The sequence below is a fragment of the Beta vulgaris genome, chromosome 9 (genome assembly GCF_026745355.1).
Source record: "Beta vulgaris subsp. vulgaris cultivar EL10 chromosome 9, EL10.2, whole genome shotgun sequence".
Taxonomy (NCBI): domain Eukaryota; kingdom Viridiplantae; phylum Streptophyta; class Magnoliopsida; order Caryophyllales; family Amaranthaceae; genus Beta; species Beta vulgaris.
Genome location: NC_079210.1, coordinates 36,744,726 through 36,770,851, shown reverse-complemented (window position 1 = coordinate 36,770,851; position 26,126 = coordinate 36,744,726). Strand labels below are relative to the sequence as shown.

At 34.9% G+C, this 26,126-nt stretch overlaps 1 protein-coding gene across 2 annotated transcripts in view; it reads left to right on the top strand.

Moving 5' to 3' along the window:
• The window catches only part of LOC104903667 (inorganic pyrophosphatase 2), a 31,572-nt gene extending 5,707 nt beyond the window's left edge, over positions 1 to 25,865 (top strand). The window contains exons 1-5 of one of the 2 annotated variants that reach the window (XM_019251889.3): positions 22,968 to 23,192; positions 23,549 to 23,670; positions 23,787 to 23,991; positions 24,564 to 24,911; positions 25,482 to 25,865. In XM_019251889.3, the coding sequence (XP_019107434.2) occupies positions 23,055 to 23,192; positions 23,549 to 23,670; positions 23,787 to 23,991; positions 24,564 to 24,911; positions 25,482 to 25,664 (996 nt within the window). In that variant the 5' untranslated portion in view covers positions 22,968 to 23,054 and the 3' untranslated portion in view covers positions 25,665 to 25,865. Of the gene's footprint in view, positions 1 to 22,967; positions 23,193 to 23,548; positions 23,671 to 23,786; positions 23,992 to 24,563; positions 24,912 to 25,481 lie in introns of those variants that run through there. The other variant, XM_048636440.2, reaches the window with a different exon arrangement.
• The last annotated feature ends 261 nt before the right edge of the window (positions 25,866 to 26,126 follow it).

Genomic DNA, 26,126 nt, shown 5'->3' with positions numbered 1-26,126 from the left:
AACCTCCCAAAATAATGAGTCACACAATCCATTTTGTTTCTTGGATCTAAAATAGCGGCAATGGCCAAAATCCCATTAATGTGTGACCAATATTTGTCAAACTTTTCAACCATACTCTTAGCCATAGTCCTAACAACCTCATTATCTCCATCTTCCATCCAACGACTCAAAGCAAGTCTAATCTCACAAACCGTCCTAAAAAACAAATTCGAAGTAGGACGATTCCTAATAGAGAAAACCTTAGTCGCCTTATAGAAAATTTCCAACTTTTGACAAACAATAGTAGCCATATTCCAATCATGTTCACTAGGAACAACAAATTTCAACCTTTTATTTAAACGTTTCAACTTATTAAAAACTTCTTTGAAAGGCAAACTAGATTCAAGCATCAAAAAGGTAGAATTCCATCTAGTTTTGCAATCAAGACCAACCCTTTTAACCTTAGTCATATTCAAAACACGACAAACCTCTTCAAACTTTTCAATCCTTTTAGGGGTGGACATCCAAAAAGCAATACACTCCCGAACTTTTACAATTGCAGAATCAATCATATTTAACCCATCTTTAACAATCAAATTTAAAATATGAGCACTACACCTCATATGTAAAAAGTCTCCACCCAACACTAAACAACTACTTTCCAATTTCTCCATTAACACATTAATCATGGCATCATTTGTTGTACAATTATCAACAACAATAGAAGAAATTTTGTTCTCCAAACAATAATGAGAAAAACAATCCATAAGAATCTTAGCAATAACCCCTTAGTGTGCGGGCATGGAACAAAACAAAACCTATACAAAACCATACATAACAAATAAATAACCACCCAACACTAAATTATTATCATATAATCACAAAATAAACAAACTAATTAAAACATTACCTCAATGTTCGATTATGCAAGACCCAATTTTGATCGATGAAATGTGATGTCACGGCCATATACCCTTTCTTTTGGTTGGAAGCAGTCCACATGTCAGTTGTAATAGCCACTCTACCCTCACTATTCTCCAACAAAGCTTTAAGCGAACTCCTCTCATTGTTGTACATTTTCAACACATCACTCTTCAATGTGTTTCTTGAAATCATCTTGAAATTATCATTCAAGCTCTTTACAAAGCTCCTAAAACCCATGTGATCAACAATGGACAACGGGTATTCATGGATTACCACCATTCTAACCAACTCCCTCCTCGAAACTTCTTGATCAAATATCACTTTCTTTTGCTTTTCCTTAATCGCCAAAGAAGTAGATCCATCTGATTCTTCTTTGATCTTCAACTGTGTTTGACCCGCTGCAAGGTTTAAATGTCTTGCTGAACATGTTTTATTGGCATGTTTGAGGAGGTGTGAAGTGCCACTACTGCCACTATAAGAGAGTGTTTTTTTACAATTCTTACACTTTGCCTTTTTCACACCATTAACCATTACCAAGTCAAAATAATTCCATGCCCCAGAAGTTAGTTTCTTATTTGACTTAAGATCACAACTTGCCTCTTTTTCTTTGTCACCCTCAACAAAGCCTTCGGAATCCCCTTCTTCCCCATCCAAATCATGCACCTCAAATGGTTGTTCATTAGGGTGAGTAGAACTAGCATCACTATGTTTAGGAGTAACTCCATCCATATTCTAAAATCTGAATATATTATTTAATAAATTCAAATCAATTTTTCAATTCAATTTAAACAATACTAACTACACTAACATACTAACTATAGTAGCATATTTTAGTATACTAAGTACTTGCAAAGTTGCAAACAAGATACAACATACTAACTATACTAAGTACTAACATACTAACTAAACTTCAAAATCAAATTATTTGACTTAACTATACTAACATACAAATGAAATTCGAAATTCAATGGCAAAGAAAACATTCACTATACTTTAATTCTTCAAATTCACTTAAATTTAATTCTAACAAACCAAAAACCACAACAAACAATACAAGTACAACAAACAACGAACAATAACCATAATTCCACAATTCCACAATCATAAAAACGAAACAATAACCACAAAGTCCACAATCCACAAACAATACAATTTATAGTATTATACAAACAACAAACAAATTAAAAACCGGCCGGAATTGGTGCAGAGAGAGAAGCAGAGAACAAATGAAACATTAGGGATTAAAATAAAAGAGAGAGAAAGACCTAAGCGTTGGAGAAACGCGCTGGAATTGATGCAGAAAACCGGCCGGAAGTTGGTGAGCCAGCAGCAGCAGTCGCCGGAACAGGTGGAGAAATTGCAAAAACTCGCCGGAAGTTGGTGACAGGGACCGTAGCAGTGAGCCAGCAGCAGGGACCGTAGCAGTCGCCGGAATTACTAGGGTTTTAGACTTTGTGACTTTTGAGTTTTGTGTTTTACGTGTTTAGGAGAGGAGAGGCAGAAGAAGTAAATTAGGACTTTAGGAGAGTTACTAAAATGGACCAGCCGGCCCAGCAGAATGTCAACATTTTTTTAAAAAAACGGATCCGCGGATCCGGGTCCGGGTCTGTTATGCATATCCGGATCCGGATCCGTGATATGACAAATGGACCCGAATCCGACCCGGATCCAACGGGTCCATAATTCTAGGGTCCAGACCCGGGAAAACTGATCCGGGTCCACGGATCCGGGCCGGGTCCAGGATCCACTGCCATCTCTAGTAGGTCCTAATATCGATTGATATAGTAGTGGTCTAATAGGAGGTAGCAAAGGATGTGAGGGGAGGACGCCAAAGCGGTGGACGCAGTCATAGTGGTAGTCAGAATTGACAGATGTGATGCAGAGGAAGAACAACTGTTACTATCATCATTGTTGGCCACGTGGTTGGAAGAGGGGGTTCGAGGAGAACCCTTCGAACATAGCATAATTTAACTTTTCATATGTAAAAGGGTTTGAATTAAGCACATCAACTTCACGCGCTCCAATGAAAAGTGGTGCCATGGATGATTCCGAATTGGATAAAACACATGGTTTAGTGCGCAAGTTGGAAGCAGCACTCTTGATAGAAGCCTTCTTCATCCCCCTAATATGGAAACCAAGGGTTACATCATCAATAAAATCACCCTGAGTCATGGATCTTCGTTGGAATTGATCAGTGTTCTCCACATCAGGATGAGATATATTTTTCTTTGGTGCCATTGCTTGGAAAAGATTTGAACTTTGTTTGGAGAAAGAGATGAGTGGTAGAGATTGTCCCACCGAGCATGCCAAAAATTTATAAACATAAATTTTAGATGTCTGCAAAATAGAATCAAAAGATATGAACAAATGATAATTTTATTAATATTAAAATTTGAGTACAATCTCTAATATATATCCACTGATTCGATCTCCAGGAATTGATTTTGATTTCGTTAAATGAGGGCCTCTGGGCTTGATCTCCTTCAAGTATGGTTTTTAGAACAGAACGACTTTAATGCTTGTTCTTCTTCTTCTAGGTTGAATGATTTGATTTGGATGTGTAGACTGGGAGAGTTTCTGAACTCTGAAGCAACTTTCTCTCTCTATCTTTCTAGTCTTCTATTTTTTTTCTCCTGACAAATGAATAGGAGAACTCTATTTATAAAGTTAGGATGACCCTATGGTTTCCACTTATCTTACATCCTAGGCCTCATGAACATAATCCACTTAAGAGTCCAACTTTTATTTAATGAGTCAATGACCCAACAACAAATGACTAAATTAAAATAAGCCTAATTTAATAATAAGCGCAAATTAATTAACTTAGATGATCACCCATTAATAAAAGTCAACATTTGATTCTAAAACTTTAATGGGCCGATTAAATATGTGACGTGGCATATAATAAAATTTTCATGCCTATAATTGGCTAATCTAGTATAAATAAATAAATAAATATATATATATAAATATATATATATATAAAACTTTATAAGGTCTTCTCATCTACCTTCTATAAACAACATGCATTACAAACGACAAATCAGTTGTCCTAAAAATAATTATCCAGAAAGGCCAAGGTATTCTACCTCAGATATACCCTCACCTTCCATCCAAAATGTTGAATATAGAACCCAAGTTCCACACCCCGTTTATGCTGAACGACAGTCTCCTCCAGACTCGCCATCGGCTTCGGTTATAACTGAGAACATTGCAAATGAGCTAAACGTCCTTGAAAAGAACTTTGAGGTCAATAAAAAATTAGTTCATGAAGACTTTTATGCCACACATAATCTCTCAAAGAGAACGTGGTTTTTTGAACATTTCCTAGATATACGTGCACAAATACAAGAAAGTTACTACAACTTTTTAGTTCAACACAAAGCTCATATTTTATTTTTTGACTGGTTTGAACTCTATAGTTTTGACCACAACATTGTTTACCCTTTTAAATCCATAGAACCTGTAAACACCAGCAGAAGGACATCCGTCTGGGAGACTCCAGATGGCACTGTTCAAGCTGACCATCCTCCCTTGCGACAAATTACCTTCTCCGTAGGAGAACACAAGGTAGAGGCCTCACCTCTAAAGATACCTCAAGATGAAGATACCACAAACCTCAAAAATATTGTCCTACAAAACAACTTCACCAATATTACCCTCAACACGTTAGGAAAGCAACTTTCCAGAATTGAGAAACATAACCTTAAAACTGATACAAACTCGGTTCTCAACCCCTGTAGATAAGATCCTCCGAAATCCGATTTTTAAACCATTTCAGATTTCGCAAAAGGCACAAAACGAGGTCATGACTTCAAAAACCGAATTTCTTCAGGCTATCAAAGACCAACTTAGCAGGGTGGAACCTTCTACCTCACGAGTTGTTGAGGAAGAAACAGTCCAGAATAACACTATCAGTGTCCTAAACTTAGGTGAAGACACCGATACCGAGACTACCTCCATCCATGACAAAACACCTGAAATAGCTAAGCTCTCTTGGCAAAATTCTGGTCCTCTTGATGTTATTCCTATAAGATCTAGTGAATTCCAGGTTGGAAGTCAGCCTAACACAATTGTTCAACCAAAATATAACGCATCTTCCATTTATGAATGGAACATAGATGGCATGAGTGAACACCAGATTTTAAACCTTTTACAACAGATGACCATGGCTTCAAATGCTTATAAAACCCAATCTGGTACGTCAGATAAAACGGTTGCAGAACTGTTAATTGCAGGCTTCTCTGGCCAGTTAAAGGGATGGTGGGATTTCTATCTCACCAAACAACAGCAACTGGACATTTTAAATGCTATCCAAACAACAGAAGATGGGGTTCCCATTCTCAACCAGAATGGAGAACCAACCCAAGATTCTGTCTCGACCCTAATCTTTACCTTATCTCTACATTTCATTGGAGATTCCTCCCATCTAAGAGATAAAAACGCAGATCTTTTATCTAATCTTAGGTGCAAAAAACTTAGTGATTTTCAATGGTATAAGAATACTTTTCTCACTAGGGTTATGCTTAGGGAAGATTCTAACTAGAGATGGCAGTGGATCCTGGACCCGGCCCGGATCCGTGGACCCGGATCCGTTTTCCCGGGTCTGGACCCTAGAATTATGGACCCGTTGGATCCGGGTCGGATTCGGGTCCATTTGTCATATCACGGATCCGGATCCGGATATGCATAACAGACCCGGACCCGGATCCGCGGATCCGTTTTTTTAAAAAAATGTTGACATTCTGCTGGGCCGGCTGGTCCATTTTAGTAACTCTCCTAAAGTCCTAATTTACTTCTTCTGCCTCTCCTCTCCTAAACACGTAAAACACAAAACTCAAAAGTCACAAAGTCTAAAACCCTAGTAATTCCGGCGACTGCTACGGTCCCTGCTGCTGGCTCACTGCTACGGTCCCTGTCACCAACTTCCGGCGATTTTTGCAATTTCTCCACCTGTTCCGGCGACTGCTGCTGCTGGCTCACCAACTTCCGGCCGGTTTTCTGCATCAATTCCAGCGCGTTTCTCCAACGCTTAGGTCTTTCTCTCTCTTTTATTTTAATCCCTAATGTTTCATTTGTTCTCTGCTTCTCTCTCTGCACCAATTCCGGCCGGTTTTTATTTTGTTTTGTTGTTTGTATAATACTATAAATTGTATTGTTTGTGGATTGTGGACTTTGTGGTTATTGTTTCGTTTTTATGATTGTGGAATTGTGGAATTATGGTTATTGTTCGTTGTTTGTTGTACTTGTATTGTTTGTTGTGGTTTTTTTGTTAGAATTAAATTTAAGTTAGAATTATGAAGATTAAAGTATAGTGAATGTTTTCTTTGCCATTGAATTTCGAATTTCATTTGTATGTTAGTATAGTTAAGTCAAATAATTTGATTTTGAAGTTTAGTTAGTATGTTAGTACTTAGTATAGTTAGTATGTTGTATCTTTTTGCAACTTTGCAAGTACTTAGTATACTAAAATATGCTACTATAGTTAGTATGTTAGTGTAGTTAGTATTGTTTAAATTGAATTGAAAAATTGATTTGAATTTATTAAATAATATATTCAGATTTTAGAATATGGATGGAGTTACTCCTAAACATAGTGATGCTAGTTCTACTCACCCTAATGAACAACCATTTGAGGTGCATGATTTGGATGGGGAAGAAGGGGATTCCGAAGGCTTTGTTGAGGGTGACAAAGAAAAAGAGGCAAGTTGTGATCTTAAGTCAAATAAGAAACTAACTTCTGGGGCATGGAATTATTTTGACTTGGTAATGGTTAATGGTGTGAAAAAGGCAAAGTGTAAGAATTGTAAAAAAACACTCTCTTATAGTGGAAGTAGTGGCACTTCACACCTCCTCAAACATGCCAATAAAACATGTTCAGCAAGACATTTAAACCTTGCAGCGGGTCAAACACAGTTGAAGATCAAAGAAGAATCAGATGGATCTACTTCTTTGGCGATTAAGGAAAAGCAAAAGAAAGTGATATTTGATCAAGAAGTTTCGAGGAGGGAGTTGGTTAGAATGGTGGTAATCCATGAATACCCGTTGTCCATTGTTGATCACATGGGTTTTAGGAGCTTTGTAAAGAGCTTGAATGATAATTTCAAGATGATTTCAAGAAACACATTGAGAGAGTGATGTGTTGAAAATGTACAACAATGAGAGGAGTTCGCTTAAAGCTTTGTTGGAGAATAGTGAGGGGTAGAGTGGCTATTACAACTGACATGTGGACTGCTTCCAACCAAAAAGAAAGGGTTATATGGCCGTGACATCACATTCATCGATCAAAATTGGGTCTTGCATAATCGAACATTGAGGTAATGTTTTAATTAGTTTGTTTATTTTGTGATTATATGATAATAATTTAGTGTTGGGTGGTTATTTATTTGTTATGTATGGTTTTGTATAGGTTTTGTTTTGTTCCATGCCCGCACACTAAGGGGGTTATTGCTAAGATTCTTATGGATTGTTTTTCTCATTATTGTTTGGAGAACAAAATTTCTTCTATTGTTGTTGATAATTGTACAACAAATGATGCCATGATTAATGTGTTAATGGAGAAATTGGAAAGTAGTTGTTTAGTGTTGGGTGGAGACTTTTTACATATGAGGTGTAGTGCTCATATTTTAAATTTGATTGTTAAAGATGGGTTAAATATGATTGATTCTGCAATTGTAAAAGTTCGGGAGTGTATTGCTTTTTGGATGTCCACCCCTAAAAGGATTGAAAAGTTTGAAGAGGTTTGTCGTGTTTTGAATATGACTAAGGTTAAAAGGGTTGGTCTTGATTGCAAAACTAGATGGAATTCTACCTTTTTGATGCTTGAATCTAGTTTGCCTTTCAAAGAAGTTTTTAATAAGTTGAAACGTTTAAATAAAAGGTTGAAATTTGTTGTTCCTAGTGAACATGATTGGAATATGGCTACTATTGTTTGTCAAAAGTTGGAAATTTTCTATAAGGCGACTAAGGTTTTCTCTATTAGGAATCGTCCTACTTCGAATTTGTTTTTTAGGACGGTTTGTGAGATTAGACTTGCTTTGAGTCGTTGGATGGAAGATGGAGATAATGAGGTTGTTAGGACTATGGCTAAGAGTATGGTTGAAAAGTTTGACAAATATTGGTCACACATTAATGGGATTTTGGCCATTGCCGCTATTTTAGATCCAAGAAACAAAATGGATTGTGTGACTCATTATTTTGGGAGGTTGTATGGAGATGGTGCTAATGTTGAATTGATAAGAGTAAGAAAGACTCTTGATAATCTTGTCCTTGAGTATCAAAATAAAAGTCATGTAGTGAATGAACAATCACCATTAACAAAAGGGTTTCATGAGGATGGTGATGAGGATGAGTTTGCTAGAGCAAAGAGACTAAAAATAGGGGTGATGCCGGTGAAGGGTGAGGTTGAACAATACTTGGAGAGTGCTACCGAACCCGAGGATAATGCATTTGATGTTCTTGATTGGTGGAAAAGAGACAAACATTACCCTACTTTGAAAAAAATTGCAAAAGATATTCTTGCAATTCCGGTCTCATCGGTTGCTTCGGAAAGTGCATTTAGCATGGGTGGAAGAGTAGTTAGTGCTCACCGTTCTAGGCTTCATTCACAAACCGTGGAGGCTTTGATGTGTTTGCAAAATTGGATGATTGATGATGTCAAAGGTAATTTTAACTTTATAAGTCGTATATACTTATGGTTCTCCCTCTTATTTTGTAATTGATATTATTATCTAATTTTTTTTTTGTTTTTTCTTCTTTATGATAAAGACACCCTTGAAGGAACTCATGCTTGTTCCACTATTAATGAAGATTGTGAGGATGATGCGGAAATGATAGATATTATTGACATGGTAATGCTAAGAAATTTATTATTTACATATTATATTTACAAATATGATATCATAGATTTTTTTTAATAAATTTTTGTTGGTTGGTTTTATGTTGTAGGATGTTGATGATATTAGTAGTGATGAAGATTAGAGCTCTTGGGAAATGGAAGTGTGGGAGATGAACGTTTCATGATGAGATGTTGTTGATACTTTGTTTCTTTTTATTATATTATTCGGATGGTTATTGGAAAGACATTTGTGTACAATTTATTGTAGTTTTATTGGTTTTTCTATTTCTTAGTTGTAATGAAATTGATCTTCCATCCGTTGGAGTCTAGGAGATGTGAACAATTAGCGTTTCAACGCTTCGGAAATCATTTTAATCGCCTTTTAAATCATTTTAATATCATAAAGTAGGTGAAATTGCATGAAATAAGCCGGATCCGTTTTGGACCCGTTTTGGACCCGGATCCGCAGGATCCGTCGGATCTGGATCTGGGTCCAACATTCTTAGACCCGGCGGATCCGGGTCGGATCTGGACCCAGGGTCCGAAAACGGATCTGGATCCGGGTCCACCTGGACCCGGTCCAGATCCGACCCGTTGCCATCCCTAATTCTAACCAACCCTTTTGGAAAGAAAAATTCCTAGCAGGACTCCCAACCATCCTAGGAGAAAAAGTCAGAAACAGAATCCGGGAAGACTTTGGGGAACATATCATCCCTTATGATAGACTAACCTACGGTGAATTAGTTAGCCTAACCTCTAAACAAGGCCTTCAAATATGTCAGGATTTAAAGCTTCAAAAACATCTTAAGAAGGAGTTAAAAGAACGGTTTTTTCACCATATACCCCCGACAAATTTTTTTTTGCACCGTATACCCTTTCAACTTTCCAAATTCATCATATACCCCTCACATTTCGAAAAATACATCAACTTACCCTTTTGACTAACGGTGTTAAACTTCCGTTAGTCATTAACCCCTAATTCCCTCTAACCCTAATTAACTAACCTAAACTAAACCCTAACCCTAACCCCCCACTGCCACATCACCCCACCCCTTACCCCTACTACCACATCACCCTCAGTGCCACATCACCTCCTCACCTTACCCACTGCCACATCACCCTCAGTGCCACATCACCCCCTCACCTTACCCACTGCCACATCACCCCCTCGCCACCACCACCTCCTCACCACCACTCCCTCCCCACTCCCCAGCAACCCCCTTCCCTACTCCCCTGACCCCCACCCTCACCCCACCGGATTTTCGCACCTGACCCTACCCCCCACCCTGATCGGATTTTCGCACCAACCCCACCCCGCCGGATTTTCGCACCTGACCCCTACTCCCACCCTGACCGGATTTTCGCCGACCCCACCCCGCCGGATTCTCTACTCTGAAACTGTTGCACAACCCCCACACCACCCTCGCAACACCCCTAAAATTATCGCACACCCTCGCACCACTCCTAAAACCCTCGCAACTACCCTAAAAATCCTCGCACCACCTCGAAAACCCTTCGCACCACCCCGAAAACCTCGCACCATCATTGTACCTCCCTAAAAAAACGTCGCACCATCCCTGATAAAAGCCAGATTTCAGGCCGAAATCAATTTTGCGAGGGAGGGGGGGTGGGACTGTAGTGTGAGGTAACTGGAGTGGGGGTGGGAGTGGGACTGCAGTGGCGGGACGTCAGTGGGGGGTGGGAGTGGGACTGCAATGGGGGGGTGGGAGTGGGACTGCTGCGGCATAGATGTCGGAAGGTAGAGGGGGTTGCGTTGCTGTGGGCGGCGAAATGGGGAGGGCGCGACGCTGCGGGTGGCAGAGGGGGGGGGGTTCGGGGGTGGTGGGGAGGGAGACTGTAGTGGTGGTGGTGGGGGTGGGGATGGGAGTGGGGGATGGGGTTAGGGTTAGGGTATTAGGGATAGAGTATTAGGATTAGGATTAGGTTTAGGGTTAGATTTAGGTTAGTTAAGTAGGATTAGAGGGTGATTAGGGGTTAATGACTAACGGAGTTTAACGCCGTTAGTCATTAAGGGTAACTGGATGTATTTTTTCAAAAGTGAGGGGTATATGGTGAATTTCAAAAGTTGAAAGGGTATATGGTGCAAAAAAAAATTTGTCAGGGGTATATGGTGAAAAAACCGTTAAAAGAAACTAAAAAGGAGTTAGGATCCTTCTGCCAACAGTTTGATAACTCCTTCCCCCAAGCAAAAACTTGCAAAGGAAGTTGTAGTAAACCAACCACCTACCAAAAACCCTATAGAACCCGAAGGTTTTATAAAAAGACTGAGAAAGTCTTCCATAAAAAACCCTTTGAGCAACGAAAATGGAAGTCCCATAAGAAACACCAACAAACCACCCCAAAACCCGACTTTAAAAATATAACTTGTTTCAAATGTGGTAAAAAGGGTCATACTGCCAGATATTGTAGAGTTTCTAACAAGATCCAAAATCTTGACCTAGATGATGAGACTCTAGGAAGAATTTCAGCTCTTCTAATAGAATCTTCTGATGAAGAGACTGAATCTTATAATTCTGCTGAGAGTCATGGACCTCAGATTGATGAAATTGAATCCTCATCTTCGGAAGAAGATGAACCTTATGCCCTAAACGTTCTAACCAAAGAACAAAGCCTTATCCTAGATGTTATCCAGGATATTAGCAACCCTGATTTACAAAAACAATACCTTGAGCGCCTTCGTGAATCCCTTGAAGAAAAACCTAAAGAAAAAGATCTCAACCCCCCCTCCCCAGCACTGAACCATACAACCTCACCTCTATTCTAGAAAAGAGGAGTTCTAGAAAGAAGCCAGAAAGAACCATACAGGATCTTCAGGCCGAAGTTAAAACCATTAAAGCTGACATAAGAGATCTTAAAACAAAACAACAGCATGACTCTGCCATAATTCAACTTCTAACCTCTCATATTACTACAGACACCCCTAACGAGAGTGATCCTGACACCGACCCAGGTGAAGAAAATAGCCCAAAAGTCCCAGAGGATTTCCTCTTTGTTTTAAAAGAGATCAGTTCTAGAAAATATTATATAAAGGTTACACTTGAATTTTCTAGTGATTTCATAATTAATACCATAGCTTTATTCGATACCGGGGCAGATTTAAATTGTATTAAATCTAGTCTTGTCCCGAGACGTTTTCATCAAAAAACTTCTGAAAGACTTAGCTCGGCTAATAACACCAAGATGCAAATAGAAGGAAAAACTGAAGCCAGCATTCTTAATCAAGGTCTTTCGCTAAAAAGCCAGTTTGTCCTTGTTACCAATATACACCATTCTGTAATTTTGGGAACGCCTTTCATAAATATAATAACCCCTTACAATGTTAGCTATGATAGGATATCCTTCAAAACCAAAAATAAAGAAACTAGAATTCCTTTTCCTAGAAAAACCAAAAACTAGGAATCTCAACATTATAAAAGCAAGTTCTATTTACAATAGTGAGATAAATTCTCTTATCAACCGAAAGCAAAGATATGTGCACGATCTAAAACAAAAAATCCATTTACAAAAGATCGAAGATCAGTTACAAAGTAGTGCTCTAAAAACCCAAATAGCTGACTTCCAAAGTCTCCTTGAACGTGAAGTTTGCTCTGATCTTCCAAATGCCTTCTGGGATAGAAAGCAACACATGGTCGACTTACCTTATGAACCAGATTATGATGAGAAGAATATCCCTACCAAGGCCCGGCCAACCCATATGAATGCCGATTTAGAACGTCATTGTCATGAAGAGATTATATTTCTCGAGAGTAAAGGCTTAATTTCAAAATCCCGCTCCCCTTGGAGTTGTGCAGCGTTTTACGTTAACAAAGCTTCAGAAATTGAACGTGGCACACCCAGATTAGTTATAAATTATAAACCTCTTAACGACGCCCTTAGATGGATTCGTTATCCTATACCCAATAAAAAAGACTTGATGCAGAAGTTACACCATGCTTTCATCTTTTCAAAATTTGATATGAAATCTGGATTCTGGCAGATACAGATCAAACCACAACACCGTTATAAAACCGCTTTTACTGTTCCTTTTGGCCAATATGAATGGAATGTAATGCCTTTTGGCCTTAAAAATGCTCCTTCTGAATATCAACGGATAATGAACGATATCTTTAACCCCTATTCAGAATTTTGCATAGTTTACATTGATGATGTGCTAGTTTACTCAAGCACGATTGACCAGCATTTCAAAAATCTAAAGACCTTTTTCTATCTAATAAAAAAAAATGGTCTCGTCGTTTCAGCAAAAAAGATTTCCTTATTTCAAACAAAGATTAGATTCCTTGGTCACTTGGTGTCTTGTGGAACTATTACCCCTATTGATAGATCTCTCCATTCACCAGCAAATTTCCTGATAAAATCCTAGACAAAACACAGCTACAGAGATTTCTTGGTAGCTTAAATTATGTCTTAGACTTTTATCCAAATCTTTGTAGAATTGCCAAACCTCTCCATGATAGATTAAAGAAAAACCCACCACCTTGGTCTGATGTCCATACCCAGGCTGTTAAAACAATAAAAACCCGTGTTTTAGAAATTCCATGCCTTAGTTTAGCAAACCCTAACCTATCTAAAATTGTTGAAACAGATGCCAGTGACAAAGGTTACGGAGGTATCTTAAAACAAGTCGACAATGGAAAAGAATACATTATCAGGTTTACCTCAGGGCACTGGAATGATACCCAGAAAAAATACTCTACTATAAAACAAGAAATGTTGTCAATTGTTCTTTGTATTACTAAATTCCAGTCTGATTTATTAAATAGAAAATTCCTCTTACGAGTTGATTGTCAAGCTGCTAAAGCTGTTTTAAAAAAGGATGTCCAAAACATTGCTGCAAAACACATTTTTGCCAGATGGCAGTCTATTTTAAGCATTTTTGAATTTGAGATTGAGCATATAAAAGGAGAAGAGAATTCTATCCCTGACTTCTTAACCCGTGAATTTCTTACAGAAATGCCAAAAAAGACAAAAGATAAGGAGAAGTCCCGACCTCCTCCTGAGAAAACCATATGCACCACACAAAAGCCAATAAAAACCTGGTACGACGCAGTTCAGAATATGGAAAGTGAAACCTCCTCCATTGATAGAACTCAGGAAGTTCAAGATGGCTCCTTTCCATCTCTGAGCACCCTTCTTCTATCCTAAAACACCCCCAAATACTCCAAGCTTTCCAAAGCTCAAAGCAAAGCCAGGAAAACTCCAACAAAGCAGTCATAGAAGACAAAAATAACGCAGGTAAAAATATTACAGTTACTTCAAAACCAGAGGAAGGAGAATCTTCGCAAAAAACCCTTCCTCAAAAACAATTTGTTAAAACAGGCAGCTCTCAGGTTGTGTTGGCTCAACCAAAGAAAAATGAGACTTCCGAATATTTTGTAAAAACTGCTTCTCAAAACATTATAACTATTGAACATGGGTATCATGATGATGATCCTTATGTTTCAATTCAAAAGATTTTTGGGAAAAACTGGTTCTACAAACCATGGGATCGTACTAAAACAACAGATTATTACCAGACGATCCTTGAAACCACTGGCTCTGCTGAATTCAAGCATTTTTTCTATAAGAATGAACATACTGAGCCTTCTTATTCAACCATCAAAATCCTAAAGGTTCTCAGTCCTCACGACTGGAATCAAGACCTTTCAAAACACAAAGCCTTCCCTATTAGCTTCAACAACACTTTCCCACATTGTAAAATCTTTAATTATTGGGATTACCAACAGGCTTGGTTCTCCACCTTCCTAATACAAAACAATAGATTATCCCATTCTTGGTTAATCTACTTTAACACTAAAACCATACAGCCAGAAAAATTGCCATCTTGGTTTACACATTGGTGGAAATTCTATGGCTCTTCTACAGAAATCCTTCACCCTGAAGTCACAAAAAGCTATAATACTTTTAGAACCCAATATAAACCTTCAAATATTGAAAGGCGTTTTCCTGCCTTATGTTTATTTTCAATGAAGTTCTACCTCCCTTGGGTTTGTCAATGGTTCCTCGAAATCAACCAAGATCAAGGGGCATGGTCCTACAAAGAAAATTTAAAACTAGATGGTGGTCAAATTTCAATGCTCCGCAGTTTATTCTCGAACCAGCCATTAGAGAATGGCTAAAGAAAAATAGTAACACAGGTATCATGACATCAGGGGCAGAACAATCTCAGTTCCTAGCCCGAAAATCACAAGCAAATTCCTTGCTTGCCTCAGCTAAAACCCCCGAAGATTACGCACGGATCCTTCGACAGCTAGCTAATAGCATGTCTGAATCCTCCATAACCTCGGACAATGAAACAATAGCAGACTCCTCCATCCACCTGAGTGACGATGAAGAAGATGCTGGTTTCCAGACTTAAAAAAAAAAAAAAAAAAAGAAAAAAAAGAAGTTATCGCTCACTATCCTCAAAGCAGCAACAGGTTTTACGCAGCAAACAGACAAAATGCTTCAGAACTACAGTCTTACTAGTAATTTTGAACAGCAACAGACAAGTTTCTCAACAGTATAAAGCTACAAAACTATTCATCAACAGTATAAAGCTTCTACAAGACAAAATTGTGAACAGTTTAAAGCAGAAGACAAATTATTCATACACAGTAAAACAACGTGACATTACTACTTCTCCCCTGCCTATATATTGAGGACTCTCCTTCAGTTTAAGGGCAGAGCAAAATACACAAGAACAAAAGCTCCTCAGAAAATCTCTCTCTCTCTCTCTTCTTCCACAAATAAATTTGTAACTCTCTTTAGTATTTTCAGTTTCATATCAAGACGATTTGTAAGTCTTTCATTTTAAGCAATGGCTGGTTAAACCGCCTTAGTTTTAATTGTTTAATGTTTTATTTTTAAGATTTTATTTTATCTCTGTATTATCTGTTAAAACCCCCAGATCCTTGGCGTTATATATATATATATATATATATATATATATATATATGTAAGGTAAGGAGAAACCTTAATAAGTTGGGGGGAGTAAAAGGTATCTCAACTTGTTAAGGGTGTGAATCGATCCCAGGACCTCCTAAACCCGGAAGGGAAGCTCTAACTACTAGGCTATCCCTCACTCTCAATATAATATAAACTAGCTTTTGGACCCGTGCAAAAATGCACGGGAACTTTTTTGTTTAATAAGCGTGTTTATATACCAACTACAGTAAAAGCATATAAAAGATTCTCTACGTCTACTCGATTTAATATAAGCTTATGTATTGCTCGAAACTCAAATGAGTTTAACCTCTATACCATATTAAATTAATAAACTTTGAACGATGTATTGAAATACAAAATAATCCTATACATATGTAACCAAAAACAAAGCATCAATGATGCACTTTACACATAAAGACAAAAAATGCTCCTTTATGTTAATTATAAAGTTGTTTTGCAAATACATGACACTCTTAGGGTTGTAGAAGACTTAATTATATATGTCATTAGCTGTAATATTAGACATATCATGTTCTTTCTCACTAATCAGTATTATTATACACTTTCTACCCGTGACTTTAAATATGACCACATAAAAATGGCTATGGCTGAAAACCGAACTTGGGAGATACAAACCCATATGTGATAGGGATATATTTGACTTTTATTTATAATCTTTGCAAAACACAATTCAAGGGAAATTTTATTCCATTTGACAGAATGAGTGTCATACGGGGTATAAATACCATACTACTCCCCTTTCCTTGACATACTCAGACCCCTTTAAATGATTCTCTAGAAAATACCAAATATATGTTTTTACTTATATATAGTTGATATAGGATCATTTCCCTTTCCCCAGCTAAAAAAGTAACGTGATTGATTTTCTTGTTGCTGGCTCCTTGAGCCACCCCGTGTCCTTACCACCGCCTGATTGGTTGTTTTTCTATCTTTTTTTATTCTCATTTTAGTAGTGTAGTCTCCTTTTATTTGGAGCCCCTTAGCTTGAACATGTCTATGACCTCGAATATGAATGTTCGATTATCCATGTACCACAATTAACCAAATTTAGTAGAAGTAAGAAATACGCTACCCATTGGTAGAAAATATGACTTGTTTTGTAGAAAATTAAATAATTCATAATTTACGTTTAATAAAAATGCACGGGATGAGATAGTCCGTGCAATAAAAAAAAAACTCAAACGGCATGAGATAAATACATCACGTTGATGTCATTATTTGTATAATCCATGTTATTTAAAGTCATTAATTTTACTCAAACAAAATTATGGTTTTTCTTTAAAGAATTATAAGAGAATAACATAAAGAATTATGATTACCATAACTATCATAACTTACTAATAGAAAGTGGTCCTACTCGACCAAAATGCACACTAAACCATGAAAATATGTATATACTTTTACCCATGAAAATATGTATATGTATAATATACATAATACACTTTCCAAGTGTTTTCTCTCTGCAACATGAACTCTCACCCCAAAAATTTATGGTCATCTTTCAAGATATTTTTCATGATTTTCGTGATTGATAATGTATCATATGATTCACCATATCATAAATGCTTTAAAAATTTAGGGTGCGTTCTCCATTGATTTTATGACTTAAATCTCCATTGATTTTAAACTCCAACAAATTTGTTCACACTAATGATAAATACTTCATCTTTTACCTCTCAAACTTTTGTGTTAATGGTTGCCTATCAGATTAACTCAAAGGCTTATATTCTTTATTTTAGTTCATTTCATTTTATTTAAAATAATGAAATCTTTCCCATTTTTAAAGTTATATTGGCTTTTTCGATTACAAAAGAAAATAGAAGGAGTGGTATTTTCACCAAAATTATTTTTAATGTTTGTTATTACTTTGTTGAAAAAATATATTCATTTTGAACATATTGCTATACTCCAGTGTAGGTTGCACACAAAACTTTAATATTCCGATATGCTTGAGTATTTATAGTATTTTATTGTATACTTAATTACATCTAGTGTCTTTTTGTAGTTGGTGTTATATTCTATAAAGTTGTAGATATTATTTATATCACAATTTAAATTATTCTACTAAAAATCACACCAAAAAAATCGCGTTTATTGTTACTTTCTATTAGAATTTGATTCTGCCTTCTACATTATGGCAAGCAATTACACTATATAGACTAATATGTTTATCCTTAATATATATGATTGAAACGATTTAACAACAACTATATAAAATAAATAAATTAACAAAACAAAGCTATAGATCTTACATTAAGATTAATAAGAACCTTCGTCAAAATTTTATGATTGGCATGTACTTGTTGAACTTGAAATACCACTATGTAATTTTCTTGTCAAGATTCTCATATAGTTATATACCTTTTGCTTAACTGTATTATATCTTGTATATATATATATATATATATATATATATATATATATATATATATATATATATTATTATATATATATATATATATATATATATATATATATATATATATATAACATTTACTTGCATCTATTTTTGTCCCAAATCAATAGAAAAGAATTCAATAGATTTATTTACTTGCAATAAAGTTGACTCACATTACGCTTATCCCAAATTTAAAAATGATCGTTATTTAATAACTGTTACAATATGAGTAAACGCAAATACTCATAAAGAAATCAGAAATATCTGGAAAAAAAACATGCAAAAATATCAAATTTAAAAACTTGATTATTAATTATACATAACAACCTAAAAATTATCTCTTACAAAAATTATATTATGATTTTAACTTGTGCATTCAGTTCTCTCTTATTGTCTTGCACCACCGATGTTCTGTATCGTTGGCTATTTTGGCAGACGTTATCTATATAGAAAATTTTGGCAGTAACTACAAATAACGGAGTGATTGCACATAAATAAGATTTTTTAATAACATGTGATAAAAGTCTTATAATAGTTTTGTTATATAGACTTGGTTTTAATTTATAGTCTTGTAGCATTGTGTGTTCTATTGAAAATTAATGTAAACTAATTTATAATAGTACTCACTTTTCTTTAGAGTAATTTTAGTACTTTATTTTCTTTTGTCTCATAATATATACCATCTACATTTTTACGGTAGGAATGAACTTTCTACTTAAAGCAACTTTTGAATTTTCACCATCTTTTACTCATCTATTTGTATCGAGTAGACGTAGAGGTTAAATTCATTTGGACCCGAGCAAAAATGCACGGGAATTTTTTTGTTTAATAAGCGTGTTTATATACCAACTACAGTAAAAGCATATAAAAGATTCTCTACGTCTACTCGAGTTAATATACGCTTATGTACTACTCGAAACTAAAATAAATTTAACCTCTATACCATATTAAATTAATAAACTTTGAACGACGTATTGAAATACAGAATAATCCTATACATATTTAACCAAAAACAAAGCATCAATGATGCACTTTACATAGAAAGACAAAAAATGCTCCTTTATGTTAATTATAAAGTTGTTTTGCAAATACATGACACTCTTAGGGTTGTAGAAGACTTAATTATATATGTCATTAGCTGTAATATTAGACATATCATGTTCTTTATCACAAATCAGTATTATTATACACTTTCTACCCGTGACTTTAGAAATGACCACATGAAATTGACTATGGCTGAAAACCGAACTTGGAAGATACAAACCCATATGTGATAGAGATATCTTTGACTTTTATGTATAGTCATTGCAAAACACAATCCAAGGGAAATTTTGTCCATTTGACAGAATGAGTGTCATACGGAGTATAAATACCATATTACTCCCCTTTCCTTGACATGCCCCCTTTAAATGATTCTCTAGGAAATACCAAATATATATTTTCTACTATATATAGTTGATATATACATGATCATTTCCCTTTCCCCAGCTAAAAAAGTAACGTGATTGATTTTCTTGTTGCTGGCTCCTTGAGCCACCCCGTGTCCTTACCATCGCCTGATTGGTTGTTTTTCCATCTTTTTTTATTCTCATTTTAGTAGTGTAGTCTCCTTTTATTTAGAGCCCCTTAGCTTGAACATATTTATGACCTCGAAGATGAATGTTCGAGTATCCATGTACGACAATTAAATAAATTTAGTAGAAAAAATACGCTACCCATTGGTAGAAAATATGATTTGTTTTCGTAGAAAATTAAATAATTCATAATTTACGTTTAATAAAAATGCACGTGATAAGATAGCCCGTGCAAAAAAAATAAAAAATGAAACGACATGAGATAAATACATCACGTTAATGTCATTATTTATATAATCCATGTTATTTTAAAGTCATTAATTTTATTCAAACAAATTTATGATTTTTCTTTAAAAATTATAAGTGAATAACATAAAGAATTATGATTACCATAATTATCATAACTTACTAATAGAAAGTGGTCCTACTCGACCTAAATAAATGCATACTAAATTAAACCACACCTCTATTATGCAACTTAGTAAAATCAGAATTTAGCATATACTATTTTTCATATTGTTTTGCCCTATTCAATGTAAACCAACCTTAAATATAAACCACCCTCATCCATTTAATTTTATTCCCATAGCCACCCCACTAATCATACAATTAACTTCAAATTGAACAAAAATATTGACTTCAATTTATACTACTTGACATTCACCTATCGCCTATCTCTAGAATAAAGGGGTATTATAGACATTTATTTAGTTCCACTATTAAAATCATGATCTGAATATTTAGGTGTTAAAGAAAATTAACACACCAAGTTTGGATTTGTCAATATTTAAACTTATAGTATGATTAATACGATTCGATAAGTGTTTAATAAAATAACCAACCCATTTCTTTACATTTGAAAATTTCATGTGATAGAATAGATCTAGTTTCGCCAAACATGCCCATAGAGAATTTCAAAGACACTGAGTTCTCACCTTTTTTTTCCCTTCTTTTTGAATTTTATCAAAAACTATTTTTTTTTATAATAAAAACTATCTTTTAGAAATCACTTTTTATATATGTTTATGAGAAACTCATGTAGTAAAACGTCTGTCATATTCATCTATAGACGCCTTCTCAACTAGACATATACTTTTATTATAGTGTTAGTCTAATGTTTTCTTATTCTAACTTGCTACAGCTGTGTGGAACTACGAAGAAGACATAGCAATGTATACAATAAAAGCAGCAATTGAGAATGAACATGTTGAATGTATGGCTATAAAAAAAAGATGAGAATGATGGTAAGTTATCTTAGTCGGGTTAGAAAGTTGCCGGCTTTGGATCAATTTAGGAAAGAAGGCTCCTCATAATTAAGGAAAATAATCTTGTTGCAGAATCTGATCTTTTTTCAGTTTCAACTTTCAACAATACCTCCATATTTCATTCTTTTTTCTCTTCATTATTTGTTTTTATGAACATGTTAAGTACTTTTATAATTTAGTTTGGCCGGCTTACTTATTTAAAGATCAGATTCTTCCGTTTTATTAGTACTAATAAGATAAAGAAAATTCTATAATACTAATAAAACGACTTTGTTTTTTTCCATAAGTGAAAAGTAAGATTAGAAAATTCTATTATCAAACTCTAGATGATTTGGACTTTGAATTAGATTAGTGGGATGATTTGGATAAGTGCTATTGATTACAGATGATTTGGACTTTGAATTAGATTAGTGAGAGATATATTGGAATTTGCCTGATGATTGAAGATTGTATAAAAGCGTGTTATGAATTTGATTGCTAGTAATGCAAAAGTAAGGAAATGTTCAATTTGGTTAGGAAGTCATTAGGATGAGTGCTAACGTTTTTTTAGTAAATTTTTCTTTGGTTCATCCCTTCAACTCCAAACATTGTTACAAAAAAATAATGATATAGAAGAAACTAATGACAAATTGTGTTACAATCACGACAAAAATAAAATGATAAATAATGTTAAACATTGTTACAAAAAAATATAATGCAATCCCATGCAAAAATATTAAGCAACCACGTGAGATATGATACACTATTTCATTCACGCAAGCCATGAATAACGAATTGATATTCCCATTTGATGTTGTGACGAATTCACCTTCTACAAAAAATTGGATGTTGTTGCAAACCGTGAATGATGATTGACATAATTTTTTTTCTCAAATGATGTATGGAAACATGTTTAGGGTTATAAATTCTGATGTTGTAGTGCAATGCAGATATGAGTAGGGTATTTATAGTGAAAAATAAAGGTTGTTTTTTTACTCATTTTTTTTTAAAAAAAAATTAATAAAATATCATTAAATCACGAATTTCCATACTAAAGCTTGATTGAATTAATCCCTAAAATTACGTCATTCAAATTAGGAATGATTTTGATTTAGGTGATCAACTTGTACATGATTGAAGTTTATAATTGCTTATTTCCATATGGAGTGAATCTCCAAATTTTTCGGCCAAATTTAAACAAATTTAAACATAATTATGGGAATAAACGTTTCCTTAATTATGTAGATTACGTATCAATTAAAATCCTTAATTGACGTCAATTTCACAATCTTTGAACCGTGTGACACGTGGACAGTCTAAATGAGCTTCAAAAAAATACTGATCAAAGGAGCATGCCACGTCATGCCACGTGGGATTGAAATCGCTAACAGAACGACACGTGGCCTCAAGAATTCTACTTTAAATATATATATAGATATAATTACCCCTTGACGATGATTAAAATGTGCTAGAGTACAACTGAACTTGTCAATAACAGAAGGAGCATAAATCCTTTGGTGATAATTAAAGTCCAAAGCATAATATAAAACCTAACTTAAAACTTACAACTAGTATCCTAATATCCATCGGACAAAACTTAGGATATTCCCTTCAATATTAGCTTGGGTAAAATGCTATTCAAAGTAGACATCCACGACCCAATTGTTTTTGGGACTGTCAAGTACACAGTATAGTATATTTCCCGCCCTTATTTATCAATATATTGAGTATATTTCTCTAATCAGGCTACTCAAAATACTGCTTTAACCGAATCAATTTGGTAAAAACCCACTGATTATAATTCCTGACCGTTAGATTAGATTTATCCTCCTCTTCAACGATCCTGATCTTCTAATGGGTGTGTTCTATCGCATCTAATCCTGTACCAGAGAATTCTTAATAACAAAAAACGTGTTTTCTAATTCCTAATTCACCTAGAAAACAGGAGTCCTTAATGCCTTGCCATACAAAAAAGCATATAATAGTAATATTCCTTGGTATCAAATTTTACATATAAATACAACCACTCGACTAGGTTACTTATTACAGTTAACACAACCAAAATTATAACAAAGAAAAAAGAACCCAGAATTCTTCAGAGTTAGTTATTTTTTGTTCGAGTATTTTTAAGAATGGAAGGAATAGTTGTTGTTTTTGATTTTGATAAAACCATTATTGATTGTGATAGTGATAATTGGGTTGTTGATGAATTGGGTTTTACTGATCTCTTCAATCAACTTCTTAATACCATGCCCTGGAATTCTATGATGGTTAGTTTCTTCAATTAACTTTTTTTTTTTTTTTTTTTTGATTTCATTTAAAGTTTATTTTCGTCCATTCTTATTATGTTTCTGAATTCAAACAATTGGAGATTTTTTTTTTTTTTTTTTTTTTGTATTCGTTTTGAAAAAAATTCTGCAGTTTAAACAATTTCTATGTTTTTTTGGTTAATTTGATGAACTTCCTTTCCTGTATTTGGTGAATTGATTTGAAAATATTGGGGTTTATTGAAATTTTACATGTATCTACATTATTAAAATAATTTGCAACTCTATTTTTGTTTTTTCTTTATCAAGAATTTCTTTGTTTTTGGTAAGTTTTTCTGACTTTCTCTCTCTAATTACAGGATGTACTGATGAAGGAAATGCATGAAGAAGGAATAACAATCGATGATATTGCTGATGTTTTGAAAAGAATTCCAATTCATCCTCGAATTGTTCCAGCCATTAGAGCTGCCCATGCTGCAGGGTAATTAAAATTATCTCTTTCTTAAATTTCAGAAGAAAAAAAAAAAAAATCTTTTTTTGTGGGTTTTTCTGGGTAATTTCAAATTGTTAATTTCTGATCTGGGTTATTTTTTCCAGGTGTGATTTGAGGATTGTTAGTGATGCAAATTTGTTCTTCATTGAGACCATATTGGAACATTTAGGTTTGAGCGATTACTTCTCGGAGATTAACACTAATCCTGGTTATGTTGATGAAGAAGGGAGATTAAGGATTTTACCTCACCATGATTTCACCAAATCTTCTCATGGATGCACCAACCCTTGCCCTCCAAATATGTGCAAGGTATTATATTATATTATATTTGGTTACACATTTTGTTGGTATAGTTTGGATGATTCATGGTAGAACAGTGATAATTTTTATGTGGGTTTGTTTTTCATGTAAGAGATATACTTTTTCCATTTCTTAATACTCGCTACACTTTTCATTGTGGGAAGTTTCACATCTCCTCTCACATGGATCTCTTTTCTTTTTACCCTCTACCTCTTGAGTGTAGCGAGTAATATGAAACGGAGGAAGTATTACCGGTTTTGGTAGGCGATAATAAATGGCGGTAATGAAAAGAATCTTAGTTTCTTTTAATAGTAACAAAAAAAGCATGCACATATTATACAATCGTCAAATTCATGTGAAAAAACCAATAGCTGAGGCTGTACAATCATTACTTATTGATATGGTCATGAAAATTAAGTTGCAAAATCATTTTATACTTGTTAATGTTAATGTACTTAATTCATTACTATGTACTAAACCAGCATGAACTTGAATCAATCTAGAATAGCAATTGTCTACATGGCATTTCTATTACTCTAGATCATAGTATACCTAACATATATCTTGTAAAAAAATTGCAGGGTATGGTGATCAAAAGGCTATTATGTAAGCATGGAAACAAGAAATTCATCTATTTAGGAGATGGACTTGGAGATTATTGTCCTTCATTGAGGCTAAGAGAAGGTGATTATGTTATGCCAAGGAAGAACTTCCCAGTTTGGGATTTAATCTCAAACAATCCAGAGCTCATAACATCAAAAATCCATGAATGGACCAACGGCGAAGATTTCGAACGCGTTCTATTGTCACTGATTCAAGCTATCATCTCAAATGCAGATGATAACGATGCTGCTCATTTCTTCAATCGTGACTGCAAGTTTGAGTCCTTGCCAATTTCTTCCCATGACACCTTGCCTCAAGCTCTCGGAGTACCTTTTTAGAAACTTTAAATTACCTTCTTGTTTACTATAGTTTTTCTGCATGTAATGCCACTAAGAGAACCAAATGTGCGAAAGATAAAGAACATCACTTTTGTGAGTGTTGTTTGGTAGGATTAGAATCAAACTGATAGTTAATTAACCAATACCTCAAATTTCCTTTTTGTTTTTGGGGATTGGACCCTACGTATATGTAACTAACCTTTGTGTTGCTCAAATAAAGCAATTAAGGAATGGAAATCTTTCAATGTTGCCACTTGCAAGTCACAATATTTTTTTTAACACTTCTTCTATCCTCTCATGTTATTCTATCATCGTAGTTTAAAACAAATTTTGTTTTCACGAGCCTACATTTCTAAGCTTTATTTTATTTTAATTTCTCTTATAATTGTTTGAATATTGAGAAAAAATATTTTAGTTATCCTGTTGTAAAAATGTATAGGTCTGTGACTGTCAAATTTTTCTGAAAGGACTCTTGTGAAGCATTATCATTATGAATGGTTTGTACATTTGCCATAGTTTTAGGCTAATGTTTGTATAAAATATTTGGTTCACATGCAGGTTGGTCCGCAAAAATGTTGCATTGTGCATCCACACATTTCAAGATCCGCGTCTTTTGGCATATCATACAAGAACAAGATACCGAAGGGTTCACGTGGCGGAAAAACATCAGGACCAAATCAATTGAAGAACCTGCTCACTGCACGATTGCAGTCAAACTCTCGAATTTCGCACGGTTTCTAAATCTGCCAGAACTTTGTTTAAGACGTGTAAACCTCAGATTTTTTGGTGCCGTCTTTTGTTCCATACTTCCTTTGTTTTTGGATCTATATCCTTGTATTTCTGTCTTTATGTTTTAAGACTTTAAACTTAATGTGTGAATTTGAACCTGATTAGTTTATGAGATCTATCGCCTCATGGTAGAGAGAGGTAGACCTTGTGTTATGATAAGTATTTAATTTTTTAGAGGTGTGGCCGGGCATGTAAACCGCTACTCTAAATAATGGTTTAAAAATGCCCAAATTTGGGCAGCGGCCAATTCGCCATAGCCAACCGCTATTTCGAGTGGTGGTTCAAGCTCATCAGTAGCGGTTTAACTGAGCTGCTACTTTGAGTAGCGGTTGAATTTGATAAAAACAAAAAGCAAAAATTTCTCGCATACTGTCCTACGTTGACGTGGACGGTATCCATGAAATTAGTTTGAAC